Source organism: Castor canadensis, chromosome 18 (genome assembly GCF_047511655.1).
Source record: "Castor canadensis chromosome 18, mCasCan1.hap1v2, whole genome shotgun sequence".
Classification (NCBI taxonomy): domain Eukaryota; kingdom Metazoa; phylum Chordata; class Mammalia; order Rodentia; family Castoridae; genus Castor; species Castor canadensis.
This window is the reverse complement of record NC_133403.1, coordinates 32,733,892-32,747,918: the sequence shown is the minus strand read 5'-3', so window position 1 is coordinate 32,747,918 and position 14,027 is coordinate 32,733,892. Positions and strand designations below refer to the sequence as shown.

Here is a 14,027-nt window from a genome sequence, read left to right as displayed (position 1 = left end):
TATGCACTTCTTACAGAAGCACTGACCACGGTAAATGGCAAACAGTGCATTTTATGCAAAATCATATGTCCAATGTGATTACATAATCTTCCAAAATGACTTAGCAAAAGGCTATTCACTCAGTTTAATAAAAACACACTAATAACTCTAGTGATTTGAAACCTCCAAGCTACAGTAGCTAAGAAGTCTCCAGAGATCTTATGGTCTGCCATTTTCTCACACACCTATAAGACTACACATGCATTCCCCACCCTCATCAGCAGAAATTATAATTCTGCAGGTTTGGAGTGGGGAGTACATTTTAAACAGGCACCCCAGATGATTCTGAGGCACTCTAAAGCGTGAGGGTCAGTGTATTAGAGGGATTTAAGGGACTCTTAATTAGATTTGCACTTTAGGATTCCTTTGGCTGTAGAGTGCACGATCAGAAGATTCAACATCTAACGGCATCACCCTTTGTCCAGCGCGGGAAGAGCTGCCTGGACGACCTGCGCACACGTGCGCCTCCTGCTGGCGATCAGGAGCCATGTCCTGGGCGCGGTCCTGAACAGCCGACTGCGACTGCGCGCTCTGAGGCCGGCCGAGGCTGCCGGCAACCGCGCCTTCCAGGCCGGAAACGGAAGTGAGGTCAAGTGGGCTTGATGCACTCCGCCCGCCGCAGCCATCCCTCCCGCCCTGGGCAGGAGCCACTCAGGGAGTCTCCGGAAGCGGAAGTTACTAAGGGGTGGGGAGTTGTTGGGAAAGTGTCAGGTTACCTTCCCGCTTCTAGGGTTCGAGTCGCGACTACCAGAGCAGGTAAAGCGCGACCACTTGGGGACGTTGCCAACCCTGCCGACCTGCTCCAGCCAGCTGCCGGCCTGAGCCCTCACTTGAGGAGCGTGGTACCCCGGCGCTCCGGCCCTTCCCCGGGGTCCTAGGTCCCCCGGTCCTTTCCCTGGAGTGAGGCTCCGTCCCGTGTCCCCGCAGACCCCCGCCATGGGCAACACGAGCAGTGAGCGCGCCGCGCTGGAGCGGCAGGGTGGCCATAAGACGCCCCGGAGGGACAGCTCAGGGGGCGCCAAGGACGGGGACAGGCCCAAGATCCTGATGGACAGCCCGGAAGACGCCGACCTCTTCCACTCCGAGGAAATCAAGGTACGGGGGCTGGGGGAAGCCGGGCCCCTTGTCCAGTGTCTCCTCCATTCCCGCCACATCCCCTCCAAAACCCACCCGGAGAGCCGGGAGGGAGGTGGCACAGCGCGCGGGGGTCCAGCTGGCCTTTTGAGAGTCCTCTGAGCCGTCCAGGAACCTCATTACCAATAGGAGAAAGTCGCCCTGCGGGAGGAGGAGCTCATTTCGTTTAACATCATTAAGGAGAAAAGCAAGCCCTGGGACCGAGCTTCAAATTCGTAATTAATTAAAAGAGTCGCGCCAGCAGTAATTGAGCACCAGAGTCTGCTTTTCTCTTCGGTGTAATTAATTTCACAACTTCCCTCGCCTTGGCGCTTTGGTAAAAGTTGGTTTCGGAATTCTTGTCCACTTTGGAGATAAACCAGAGCACACGTGTAAGCAGAAAGTAAAATTGAGTAGTTGACCACAGTTGCTTGGTTCTGACACTTTTGGCTCACCGCGTGCTTTTTTAGAGCACCCAGGAAAAGGTAATTCCGCTCGTGAAGGAGAGTGGCGTTCAAGTTGAAGGAGACAGCCAAAGCCACTCAACTTCTCGTGTTATTTAAACGTGACATATTTTCAGCAGACCAAAGCAAACATCCTTGCAGGTCTATCTTGGACTTCCTGCTACAGTCTGCTTTAATTCATCAAAAATTAAGGTGACTCTTGACTCCTGCTTTGACCACATTGTCTTAACCATCTTGATGCGGTTTGTGTTTCCAGCTGCAGGGCCAAGTCCAAGGACACTTAGTGATTCTAGCAAGTGAAGAACTAATTCTTTAAAGGAATAAAGTAGGTTTAGGAAGAATGAAGGTGGCCTCTGCCCAACACAGTGTCTGTTACCATTCACTTGCATGCAAATTGTCATAGTCCTTGCCTGGGAACTCATTCCACCTTTACTCATGTTTTTTGTTTGTTTTTTCTCAGATATTAGGCTGAGTGATCACATTATTTGTCTCATACTGTTACTTGGATTTTGGTTCTAAATCTAACCATAAAGAGCCTACTTTTGAAGGTTTGAACAAAGGGCTTTATGCTTGCTAGGCAGGTACTTGAGCCTCGCCTCCAGCCCAAGAGTCTCCTTTTTTTACTTGGCCCTGCATCCTGTGATATGAACTTGTTTTCTGAACTCATTGCATTCCTGAAAAGGTGTGTGTAGGGAACTTTGGAATCACGTTTCTCCAGTGACTTGACATGCCTCCCCCGGAATTAATTTTGGCCCCAAGGTTATTTTATAAACTATCATAAGAAGGAAACTACTTTCTTCCAGAAGTATATGTTGTTGCTATTCCAAAACTCTTACAAGAAATGTTTAGCATGCAGATGACCTGTGGAGATTGATTTCATCAGAAGTTACTGAAATGATGTAGCTAGCGCACACATTGGATTAGATGCCCCAGAGACTAAAAAAAAGTCATGAATTCTTTTAACCATTCCAGTTCACCATTTTTGCTGCAGTTACTTAACCTCATCTACCTAAAGCAATTCCAGTCTGTTATTCGATAAGCTGTACATGTTGTTAGGATCCAAAGAATGCAGGCATGTTTAGATAAGCTCAGATGAGTACTGAAATGAAGGTGCTAGAAGCCTGCTGGACTCCCTTAAGGATATCTCCCAGTCAAGAATTCCTGCTCTTTTAAAGTCTTTGGCTTCTTACTAGGAAAAAATGTAAAAGAGCCATAACCAAATAAATTTCACCCAGACAGGGTTAGATAGGCTCTTTCTCTCTTAAGCTGGGATACCTCAGTTCTTTGCTTACCACACTGGATATCATTGTTAACCATAATGAGGGAATCAGTCTTTGTTTTGTCTTTCTCCTCAGTTCTAGACAGCACTTAGTTGATAGTTTTTTCCTTCCTCACAGTCTGAATTTGCCAATTTTCTAGTTAACAACTCTAGAATTGTCCCTAATAAATTCCCACATACTTCAAATCTTGCTTAATTAATGGAGAAAAATGACATTTATTAAGCTTGTCTTGAATTCATAGCAATCTTCTTCAAAGCAGGTTTTATAGTTTCCTCTAGAATTTTTTTATATAGACCTCTTTCGAAGCAATAATAACAATAATAACTAATAATTATTATGCACTCACTATGTGTCAAACACTATGCAGAGCATTTTACATGGACTATCTCAGCCCTTACAACAACCTCAAGAAATAGTTATTTTTAGTATCTCCATTTTGCAGGTTGGGAAACAGGTACTTCTAGTAAGAGACAAGCCTCAGTGGCAGTGGCTGCCTCTTTAAAATGAAGTGTCAATATTTGGTTAGCAGACCATTGTAGATAGCTTACTAATGGCTTCTTATTGCTGAGTAAACTGCTCTGCTTCTAGGCTCCAGAGAAGGACGAGTTCCTGGCCTGGCAGCATGATCTTGAAGTGAATGATAAAGCTCCCGCCCAGGCTCGGCCAACTGTATTTCGATGGACAGGTGGCGGAAAGGAAGTTTACTTATCTGGGTCCTTCAACAACTGGAATAAACTTCCCCTCACAAGAAGGTAATTGCTTGAGGAGTGCTCAAATGTTTGTCTTAACCCATGAATATCCTTGCTTCTGAAAATTGTTTTTGTAAAATAAATGCCAAATTAGAAAATTTTGCTTAATAAGTTATAGGATGCAAATCTCGAACCCAAGAAGTCTCTGAGTTTAATGCACATCTCTTTTTATCTTTTTTTTTTTTTTTTTTTTTTTTAAAGAAGAAAACAAATTCCTCAGTGGAGAGTATTTCTGTGTCATGGACATGTCTCAATTCAGATCTCCTGAGAAAGAGAATATTCCTAGTGTACTAGAGAGAGGATTGAGCTAGGAATCCTAGAGATACCGATTGGAGCCCACGTGGGCAGCACATTCACTTCACTCCTGAGCCTCAGTTTTCATCTATAGAAAGGGGAATATTGAACCAGATGGTCTCTAAGGTTTGTTCTAACTTTGACTCTGTGTATTACTTTTACCTGGAAGGTACATGCTATTGTAGGCACCATAGCAAGGACACAGTAAGGCATTTTATCAGAAATCCTGACACAGACATCTATCTCAAATTGTCCAGGAGAAAAATATCTTCTAGTGAGTACTCTTTATGAAAGAACAATGGTAACAGAGAAGAAGGGAGTCACTCAACACAGTAGTCAAAAGTTATTTAAAGTCAGGGGAACAAAATAGTCAAATGAGAGAGGTTCCTGGAATCGGAATCTTTTTTTTTTTTTTTTTAAGTAGTTATACAAGTTTTTTTAAAGATGGTTTGTTCATCCTGATACACTGATCCCTTCCCCCTCCCAAGACAAACTGGCAAAGGATAAAACTAGGCAGCTAGGGTTCGTCTTGTATTGTCCTCCTCCTTGACATCCAGGGCTTCCAGGTGGTATTTTGCATGCAAACTCGAAGTGCCTATTTAACCTTCAGTGTTAGGAATGTAGACTCCTAGTATCTGAGCAAAGTGAGTTTTTTTTTTTTTTTTTTTTTTTTGAAAACCTCTTGCCCTGCTGCTTCCTCATATAGCTTTTCTAGGTTGAGATCACTATCCTGAATTGTCCAAATTGGTTGAACATGTTTGCTCTTCTGCAGCTGTACTGTTTTACATGGAAACATTTTGTTTTGTTCCCTGGCTAGTTTGAACTAAGAGGATAGCCTACCCAACTGAAATGCTCTTTTTCCTTTCTCCTTGCAGCCACAATAACTTTGTAGCCATCCTGGATCTGCCTGAAGGAGAACATCAGTACAAGTTCTTCGTGGACGGTCAGTGGACACATGACCCTTCCGAGGTACTCTTCAACCCACCCTTGGTCTTTTGGGTGCCACAAGTCCATACAAATCACTGTCCCTTGTGGCTTGTTGCCAGGTCCCTTTGCCTTGCTGGTAAAAGTCCCGGGTGTGGCTGAGCAAGGTGGCACCAGTTGTTAGACCATTAGTGTATTCCACCAAGATGAGTGGCCAAGAGATGAGACCTTCTAGCTAGGAATTCCAAATCCTCTAAAGAATAAACTCCACAGACCTTCCATTTGATGATTTCTGCCTGTCTGTCTCTTCCCAGCCAATAGTAACCAGCCAGCTTGGCACAGTTAACAACATCATTCAAGTGAAGAAAACTGACTTTGAAGTATTTGATGCTTTAATGGTGGATTCCCAAAAGTGCTCCGATGTGTCTGGTATGAACACATTTTTATACCACGTGTGCAGGCGGGGGCTGTGCAGCCTAGAAATGCTCTCATTCTCTTGCCTTCCACTCTTGAGCCAAAGTCACGTGGCTGCTGTGGCTCCCTAAGGGCTCCGACACTGTCAGGCCCAGCTGGACTTTGACCCGGGGGAGCTGTACATCACTGTCCTTGTCTTCTCGGGTATTCAGTAGGTCCACTTTGGTCGTGGAAACAGACATGGAAATAGAACCAGAGCTGCTTGTGCCAAGGGCGGGGCCAAAGAGGCCCTGGAGGGACACCTTGGGTCAGTAATGAACCAGCACCGAGGAAGCTGCCAGCTCACTTCCTGCTTGCATTACCTGGAGAACTGTAGACTGACAGGTGATAAACAAAAACCTCAGTGCTTTGGCCGTCGCTTTTGTGGTCCCTTAGTGCCTTGTCAGACTCCCTGATAAGGGGAAAAAGCAGTTTGACACAGGAAACAGGCTATACAGCACAGTTCTCCTTTCTAGAAACCTGTTCAATATAGTCCTAGTAAAATTTCCCATCTCCTGAGCGTCTTCCTTACCATGGAGGTTTTAATAAATTGCTTTCTGTCCAAACCCCACAGGAAGAAACTACCTGGAACATAATATGTGCAGTTCAGGGGAAAGGGTGTGTTACAATCTGAAGTGTCAACAGCACCTGCATGTCCCCTTCCTGCTAGCAGGAGTTTAAGCAATTCCTGGGCCCTGTGGGATGCACTAAAAAGAGTCTCCAGGAGTATGTCTGGCAGTCTAAGAAAATGGATTCAGTTGGGTTTACAGAACAGTTTTCCATCATCACCCAGCTGGGCCTGGAGGTTCTGCCACCAGGATCTCTTATTGTTACCAGTCTGAAATCACAGTGGTAAATTGACCATGGTGGGCTTGCTATGGCTGACAAGTCAGGCTGTTGAGCAGGTCTTAGAAATCCAAAAATAGCGTTCTTTTATCAGGATGGCTAACTCATCTTTTAGAGATACTGTTATTCCTTTCTCAGATAGGTAAGGAGTGGAGCATGGAGGAAGTTAACACATATCCTCCCCCTTGCTGATAAATGTAATTTTATGTTGCATACCAAAACTTTTAGTCAGTTTTCCACAGTACAGATCACTTAGGGAAAGTGCTGATACCACTGCTGATAAACCAACTCAAGCTCCCTGGACTTCTTATATTTAGACTTTCTTAAACACCATTTATTTACCCCTTGTATCTCAGTTTTCCACACTTAATGCTTTTCTTGACTTCTTGCTGTGATGTGGCTGGATCATGTGAAAGGAGCCTGTCCCTGGAAAATGAGGTGAGGGAACTGTCAGAGCCAGGGCATGCCAGCTTTATTCTGGACTGGTTCTGGGATCAGGTGATCAGAACCTGACCCCAGTGTTCTTTGGTTAATGGCTTAGTACCTTCCAACTGGCCACCCATCACCAGATGAGCTGCTTCTGACATGAAGCACTGCACTACCAGAAGCTTCATGACATATCTGTGTAATCAAGACACTTGACTTTGGGAGACACCTGAGGGTGAAGGAGGCAGAGAGCCTTTTTAAATGTGCTTATCTAACTGTTCTGTTCTGCTTGGTAGTGCACATAACTTAGCCACCTCGTCCTCACTTGAACCCTTCAGCTTCTTTGTGATATTCGCCAGCCTGGCCTGACAAGAGACAGAAGCCTCACTCTGCTGACAAGTGAGGTTAGGTGATTGAGAACGGCTTCTGTTAATCTGACCCAGATTCCCTGGCTTTGCACAACTTCTGTCTTCCACCAGGGCATTTGACTTCACTACCATTTTTATTCTTAGCATCCAAATTCTAAAAGGGCTCTCTCAATTCCTCCACTCTGCACCTTTGGGGCCTGTATGTCTTTCAAGAGAATATAAATCTGTATTAAGGGAACAAGAGATGAGGAAAGCTAGATGATAACACCATCATTAAATAAGACTGCTCCTAGAATTTGTGGTTTTCAGAATGTCCTGTCACTGTTTCCCAACAGAACTCTCCAGTTCCCCACCTGGACCCTACCATCAGGAACCCTATGTCTCCAAACCAGAAGAGCGTTTTAAAGCACCACCCATTCTCCCTCCACATCTGCTCCAGGTCATCCTGAACAAGGACACGGGGATCTCTGTGAGTACAGGCTTCTACCCAGATGGTCATTTCATCTGCTCCCCTTTCTGTCCACCTACAAAGCAGCTGGAGAACATGTGCAGTGTTTGCCCATTGCAGTGAGCTGTACAGTCTGTGTCTACAGGACTGGCTGCTCACAAGAGGTTCCAGAGTATGGGTGCTGCCTCCCCTTTTCACAAAACTTTCCTGAACTTTTCTTCATTGGCTCTCCCTCCTGCCTCACCCCTATTCCATTTAAATTTCATGACTACCCTTAACAATACTCAGCTACCCCTTCTTAATAAGCCATGTATTGGAATTCCTCCTTTGGCCCTTACATTTTAGAATCTTATTTTAGTCTAAATTGTTTTGCAGAAACATTAGTGATCCTGGATCAAAATTTGAGGTGTCTGGCCAACACACATTTTCTCTAGGAAATTGCAATTGCATACAAAAAAGAAGTGTGTGTCCTGGGTCCTGAAGTTATTTCCTTGTGGTTATTTTCCATTCTGTTTAGCCTGAATTGTCCTGGAATTATGATTTGGTCCAAGCTACCACCTAAGAGCACATGCTTATGAAGTACTGTCCTAGTCCATTATCTGCCACTATAATAGAATGCTTGAGACTGTCTTTTTTTTTTTTCTGATGGGTTTTTTCAAGATAGGGTCTCACAAACTATTTGCCCAGGCTGGCTTTGAACCATGATCCTCCTGATCTCTGCCTCCTGAGTAACTAGGATTACAGGTGTGAGACACCGGCACCCAACTGAGACTGGGTCATTTTTTGATGAACAGAAATGTCTTGGGTTTGCGAGTTTGGAGGCTGGGAAGTCCAAAAGCATGGCTCAGGCAAGGGCCTTCATGCTGTGATCATCCCGTGGCACAAGGGTTAAAGGCAAGAAAGGGCTGAACGTGCTTTTGTAACAATCCAGTCCTGAGGTGACTGTTCCACTTTCCTGGTCCTGACATTAACCCATGCACCACCCTTATGACCTAATCACCTCTTATTACGCCCCACCTGTCAGCACTGTTGCACTGGGGATTAAGATATCACCCAGAAGTGGAGGGCATATGCTGAGATGAGCTAAATATCCTTGGGCAGGTGGCCCCTACAGCAGTAACTGCTGGGCCACCAGGGCAGGGTCTTGGTGTTTGTTATCCCATCCCAGTGAGACTCACCTTTCTCAGTGTACCAGCTTCCCCTTCTGTGCCAAGAGTGCCCAAGCACACTATGGTTGCTAGGTTGACCATTCTCGTGTTAGTTGGGAAGAAGAGCAGCATCCCTCAGAACCCACAGGGCCAACCAGGTTTCCAGCACTAAGTTGGCAATGCCTCAAAACAGGCCACAGGTTTGCCCTTGATCTAATGTCCACATATGAGGGAGAACATACGATTTTTGGTCTTTTGGGCCAGGCTAACCTCACTCAGAATGATGTTCTCCAATTCCATCCATTTACCAGCGAATGATAACATTTCGTTCTTCTTCATGGCTGCATTGTTGCCCTTAATGCAGAGAAACTAAAGCAGATACCTTAAAGCAACTGAGGCCAATAGGAAAAGGGGAACAGGTACTAGAGAAAAGGTGAGATAAAAAAGAATTAACCTAGAAGGTAACACCCACGCACAGGAAATCAATGTGAGTCAATGCCCTGTATAGCTATCCTTATCTCAACCCGCAAAACCCCTTGTTCCTTCCTATTATTGCTTATACTCTCTCTACAACAAAATTAGAGATAAGGGCAAAATAGTTTCTGCTGGGTATTGAGGGGGTGGAGTGGGTGGTAAGGGAGGGGGTGGGGGCAGGGGGGAGAAATGAACCAAGCCTTGTATGCACATATGAATAATAAAAGAAAAATGAAAAAAAAAAAAAAAAAAAGGCCACAGGTGAAGAACTTCAAGGACATTCGGCATTCGTCTTAAAAGCACTTGGCGGGGGGGGGGGGCTGCTCCTTAACTCCTTTTACAAAAGTTTGTAGGTTTGAAGACACTCAATGCCTCTGGAAGCAGGCCAGCCAATGGCCTAGGAATATGGACTTGGGAGAGCCAGCACCAGGACCTTTGTCCAAGGCAGCTCTCACATAGACTTTGGTTACAAATAGAATTCTGAGTGACGAATTAATTGTGCCCTGAACTAGTGCAAGTGCTTCTCACGTGCTCTTATTTAAGCCTCAGAATAGCCCTTTGATGTAGGAACTGTTATTACCTCCACTTTATGGAAGAGGAGTAATTAAATAACATGCCAGTAACACTTAAAACTGCTTCTTAGAGGGGCGTGGGAATAGAACCATTGTCACTAACTGTAGTCACCTCTGTGAAGTGACTCCTCCTGCACTTACTCCTCCTGTCTAACTGAAATGCTATATTTCCCTCACCACCGTCGCCAGCCTGTGGTAACCACTTTCCTACTGTCTCCTTCTGTGTGTCCCAACTTTTTAAATTCTGTATACAAGTAAGAGCATGCGGTCTTGTCTTTTCTGCATCTGGCTTATTTCACGTAGCATAATGTCCTGAGTTCATCCATGTTGTAGAAAATGATGCATTTCCTTTTTAAACCTGAGTAGTAGTCCATTGTGAATATATACTACATTTTTAATCCATTTATCCATCAACAGACCCTTAGGTTGATTATTCCATGTCTTGGCTGTTTGAATAGCACTATAATGAGCACAGGAGGGCAGATGTCTCTGACATACAAATTTCACTTCCTTTGGACAATACCTAGAGGATGGGTTGCTGAGTCATATGGTAGCTTTTGAGAATCTCCTTACTGTTTTCCACAGGCCATAGCAATTTATATACCTACCAATAGCGCACAGAGTAAATTTTGTTTTAACCACAAAAAATGATCATTGTCTAAAGTAAGGCATATGTAACTGGTTTAAGGTAGCCGTTCCACAGTGTATACATATTCAAAATACTGTGGTGTACACAACCAATTAGCACAGTTTTTACCTGTCGTTCTTTAAAAGTTAGCTGACTTTTCAAAACCTCCCAGAGTCACACTATAATTGGCTGAGCCAGCATTCAGAGGAGGCAGATGAGTACCTTGCTCTCACCAGCTGCCCTGCACATCCTTCCCAGCAGAGGCTTACTGAGTTCTGGTGACAAATGGGTGAGCAGCCACCTCTGGGATCCTAAGGCTAGAGTAAAGTCAAGTGCACGGCTCAAAATATTAACCAATGGTGGCAGAGCTGAAACGAGGAACTGCCTTTCTTGGAAATCCATCTCCTCCTTCCTCTCAAGCAGCATGCACAACCCTTGTGGGATTGCAGGCCATTATGGCCCTAAGAAGATCTTCCCATACCGCTTCAGGGCTTCCCAAACCCTAGACCAGAGGATCTCAGAATGACTGCATCGTTGTTGTGAAGGCACTTGGTCTCTTCATTTGGGAAGACATGGTCACACCTTAGCAGTACTGAGCACAGGGCAGAACCAGAGTTCTGGGTTTCACACCATCACTTTGGACCATGAGCGGCCACAAGCAGCCGTGAGATCTTGAAGTGCTTCAGGGCTAGAGCTTCCCCTAGTGTTGAGTGACCATGATGAGTATAACACCCCTTCCCCTAAAGTAGGGACCACACCACAGAATGGTCCTCTACACTTTCTTTTCTCATTTGAATTATTTATAAAAGTTGAGAGTGTATAATGAAAAAGAAGCCAGATTTCTGGCTTCTCTTTAAAAAAAAAAAAGGACAGGTATGACAACACTGTCAGTCCTATATAAGCTCTTAGAGAGCTACACTTACCCATTTCATTCTTGAACTTCATTGTCTACAACTTAGATTCCTGAGTTTGAAATCTGCTCAGGAGTGCTTTGTATAGATCATATCTTCTTGCATTCTTTGAAAGTGCTTTCATCCGACAGCTCCTCTCTTCCTTCATTATCCTCTAAGACAACAGAACTGTAGCCACATTTAGAGGTCAGGGTAAAAACCTGGCCAGAAATACACAAACTAGTGCATCCAGCTGACATGAGGAAACTCCCTTGACCCTCTCACCTCACCTATTACCTTGGTCAAATCCTTCTCCAGGAGCACCTGCCTCCTTTCCTATGCTGTGAAATAAGAGCAAGAGTCATCTGATTGTCAGATCCTAAGTGTTCGTGTCTTTGTTCCCTCACAGTGTGATCCAGCACTGCTCCCTGAGCCTAATCACGTCATGCTGAACCACCTTTATGCACTTTCCATCAAGGTAAAGACCTGACTGTCCTTAACTATTTTTCAGTGTGTGCTCTGAGGACCCCTAGCACCGGGATTGCCTAAGGGGCAGCTTCCAGGGCCTGAGGCAGATCTGGCTCAGGTTCTGAAGGTGGGCCCAGGAATTTATTTTTCTTAAGCCCTGTCATGATTCTCATGCACCTCTAAGTCTGAGCCCCTGACAGTCCTGCCCTCAATCCTTCCCACCCTCTTTCTTAGGATGGAGTGATGGTGCTCAGCGCAACCCACCGGTACAAGAAAAAATACGTCACCACCTTGTTGTATAAGCCCATATGAAGAGCTGGGAGCTGATGGTGGGCCCCAGGGACAGCTGGCATCACCAGGCTCCCCATGTGCATGCTTTCTACTAGAGGAATGGACTGAATTTCTCATTTCACACTTTCTAAGACATTTCATCCCTGCCCTAGTTCTACTTGAAGGATTGTCTAGGCACAGTGGCCCTGGAAGAGCCTGGGTCTGTACCTGTCCAAGAAAGATGTAAGGGAAAACTGAAGCTCTGCAGCTCTTGAACCCACAGTGCATGAGGACAGGTGTACTTGTAACATGCAAACTCTCAGATGGCTGGTATTCTTCTTAAGCCAAAACTGAATGCTAGCCACCCTGCTAATAAAACTCTGGGAAGCAGGGACTGAGGCCACACCGAATTTCTCATTGTCTGGGCATCTCTAAGGCTACTGGCCTGGCCCTACTGAAGCCTGGCTGTGGAGCTTAAGAATAATATTCAGTCTTGCTTGTCCTTCCAAATCAAAGCAATAGATTGCCTCCCCTTCTCTGCTTCAGGGAGGTGTAATTTCTACCGAAATTAAAAGCTATCTGATTTCCAGATGAAGTTTTGCAATTGTTTCTTACACTGTGTGCACTTAGTACTTTTTTAGACCAGAGGTGGCTAGCTATCCAGTCTTAAGGCAATAAGTCACGACTAGAATATAGATCGTGTGACTGTGCTCAGCAATAATCTGTTCTCGGAACAGACTGCAAAACTCACTGCCGATTTCTCCATTCACCTGGACGAGCCTGAGGACTGGCTACCAGTAGCTGGAACCTTGTTTAGTTCCCTATTCCAGTCATAAAGAGGTGACGGTGTCAACCATGACAACTTGCAGAAGCACCCCACTCTCCATCCAGTTCTGGCCTGTGCCACTTTGCTGGGGACCTGTGCCCCCGCCAGCAAAGAAGGCCCTGGTGGTCATTGCTGCTTGTCCTGAAAGGAACTTAGAACCTGACAGCAGCCTGCTGGTTTCCCATGGGAAGACATCCTTGGACCAGAGCAGACGGACCTCTTTCCACTCAGTTCAGTTTCCGGGGGGATGCTGCCAATGTATCCATTGCTACAGGCTCCTGTCATGCGGTCAGAACTTACTATACCCTTTGTTCTTGCTGGGAAAGGCAGGAACAAGCTCGCTGGGGTCCAGTATTTATTTCATAAACCTGAGTTCAGGTACCCATTTTTTTGTTACTGTTTTCCAAACACTGAATTGCTGTCACCTTGATGTACAAGTTTCAATAAAGCTTTGTAAAAATAACAACATGCATTTGGAGGAAACTCTGATTCTATCCAGTTTGGAAAAGAGCGTAGAACTCTTCAGGCTTATTCAGTGCTACCCTTGTGGACTGCTGTACCTGCCCCAGAGGCCTAAGCTATGGCCTTCACATGCCCACTTGCCACACACAGTTTGGAAGCCTTCTTCGGGCCTCTTGAGACTGAGCCCCAAAGAGACACTACAACTTGGGCAGGTGGGCACCCATCACCAGGTCAAAGATTTTGCCTTCTATTGCTCATAAATGGGTTCTGCAGGGGAACCTGCGATCGTGACACTGGATATTTTCAGGATTGGGGCTGTTATCAACTATAAAGGGCTCTGCCCTTTATTTTGTTTTATTTTGGTAGTACTAGGAATTGAACTCAAGGCGTCATACTGGCAAGAGCTCTCCCTGCCACTTGGGCAAAGACCCTTACCCGTTTGTTTTCCAGATGGGGTCTTTCTAGCTATGCCCGGGCTGGCTTCAAACTCCAATCTTCCTGTTTCCACCTCTCAAATAGCTGGGGCCACAGATGTGCTCCACTTTGTCCCACCCTATGGGCCTTTTCTTGAACAACAAGAAACAAGCTTAGCAGCAAAGTGAAGCTCTGGTCTTCTGATGTGCAGTGATGGAAAGTAGACTGGAAAGCCCTCCAGCCTGGGTAATTACTCCACCATACCCTGAAAACCCCCAATTCTAGGGGCCTGAGAAAACATAATAAAAATCTTGGATAAGTTTTAAAATAGCTTTGAAAACACATAGCTAAGCTCAGAAGTAGAAAAGATGTATTTTCAAACACGAGAAAGGAAACCCTGTTGGTGAACTGTGAACACTGCTCCTCTTACCCATGGTGGAGGGTGAGGAAGGGAGCTGGTAGGGCAGGACC

The 14,027-nt window shown here is 45.3% G+C and overlaps 1 protein-coding gene across 1 annotated transcript; it reads left to right on the top strand.

The window, feature by feature from the left end:
* Window positions 1-649: 649 nt before the first annotated feature.
* On the top strand, window positions 650-13,148 carry Prkab1 (protein kinase AMP-activated non-catalytic subunit beta 1). The gene is made up of 8 exons (XM_020179057.2): window positions 650-795; window positions 967-1,134; window positions 3,485-3,648; window positions 4,815-4,908; window positions 5,178-5,292; window positions 7,292-7,425; window positions 11,526-11,594; window positions 11,819-13,148. Exons 2-8 carry the CDS (start codon window positions 976-978, stop codon window positions 11,894-11,896), a joined length of 813 nt encoding a protein of 270 aa, XP_020034646.1. The 5' UTR covers window positions 650-795; window positions 967-975; the 3' UTR covers window positions 11,897-13,148.
* The last annotated feature ends 879 nt before the right edge of the window (window positions 13,149-14,027 follow it).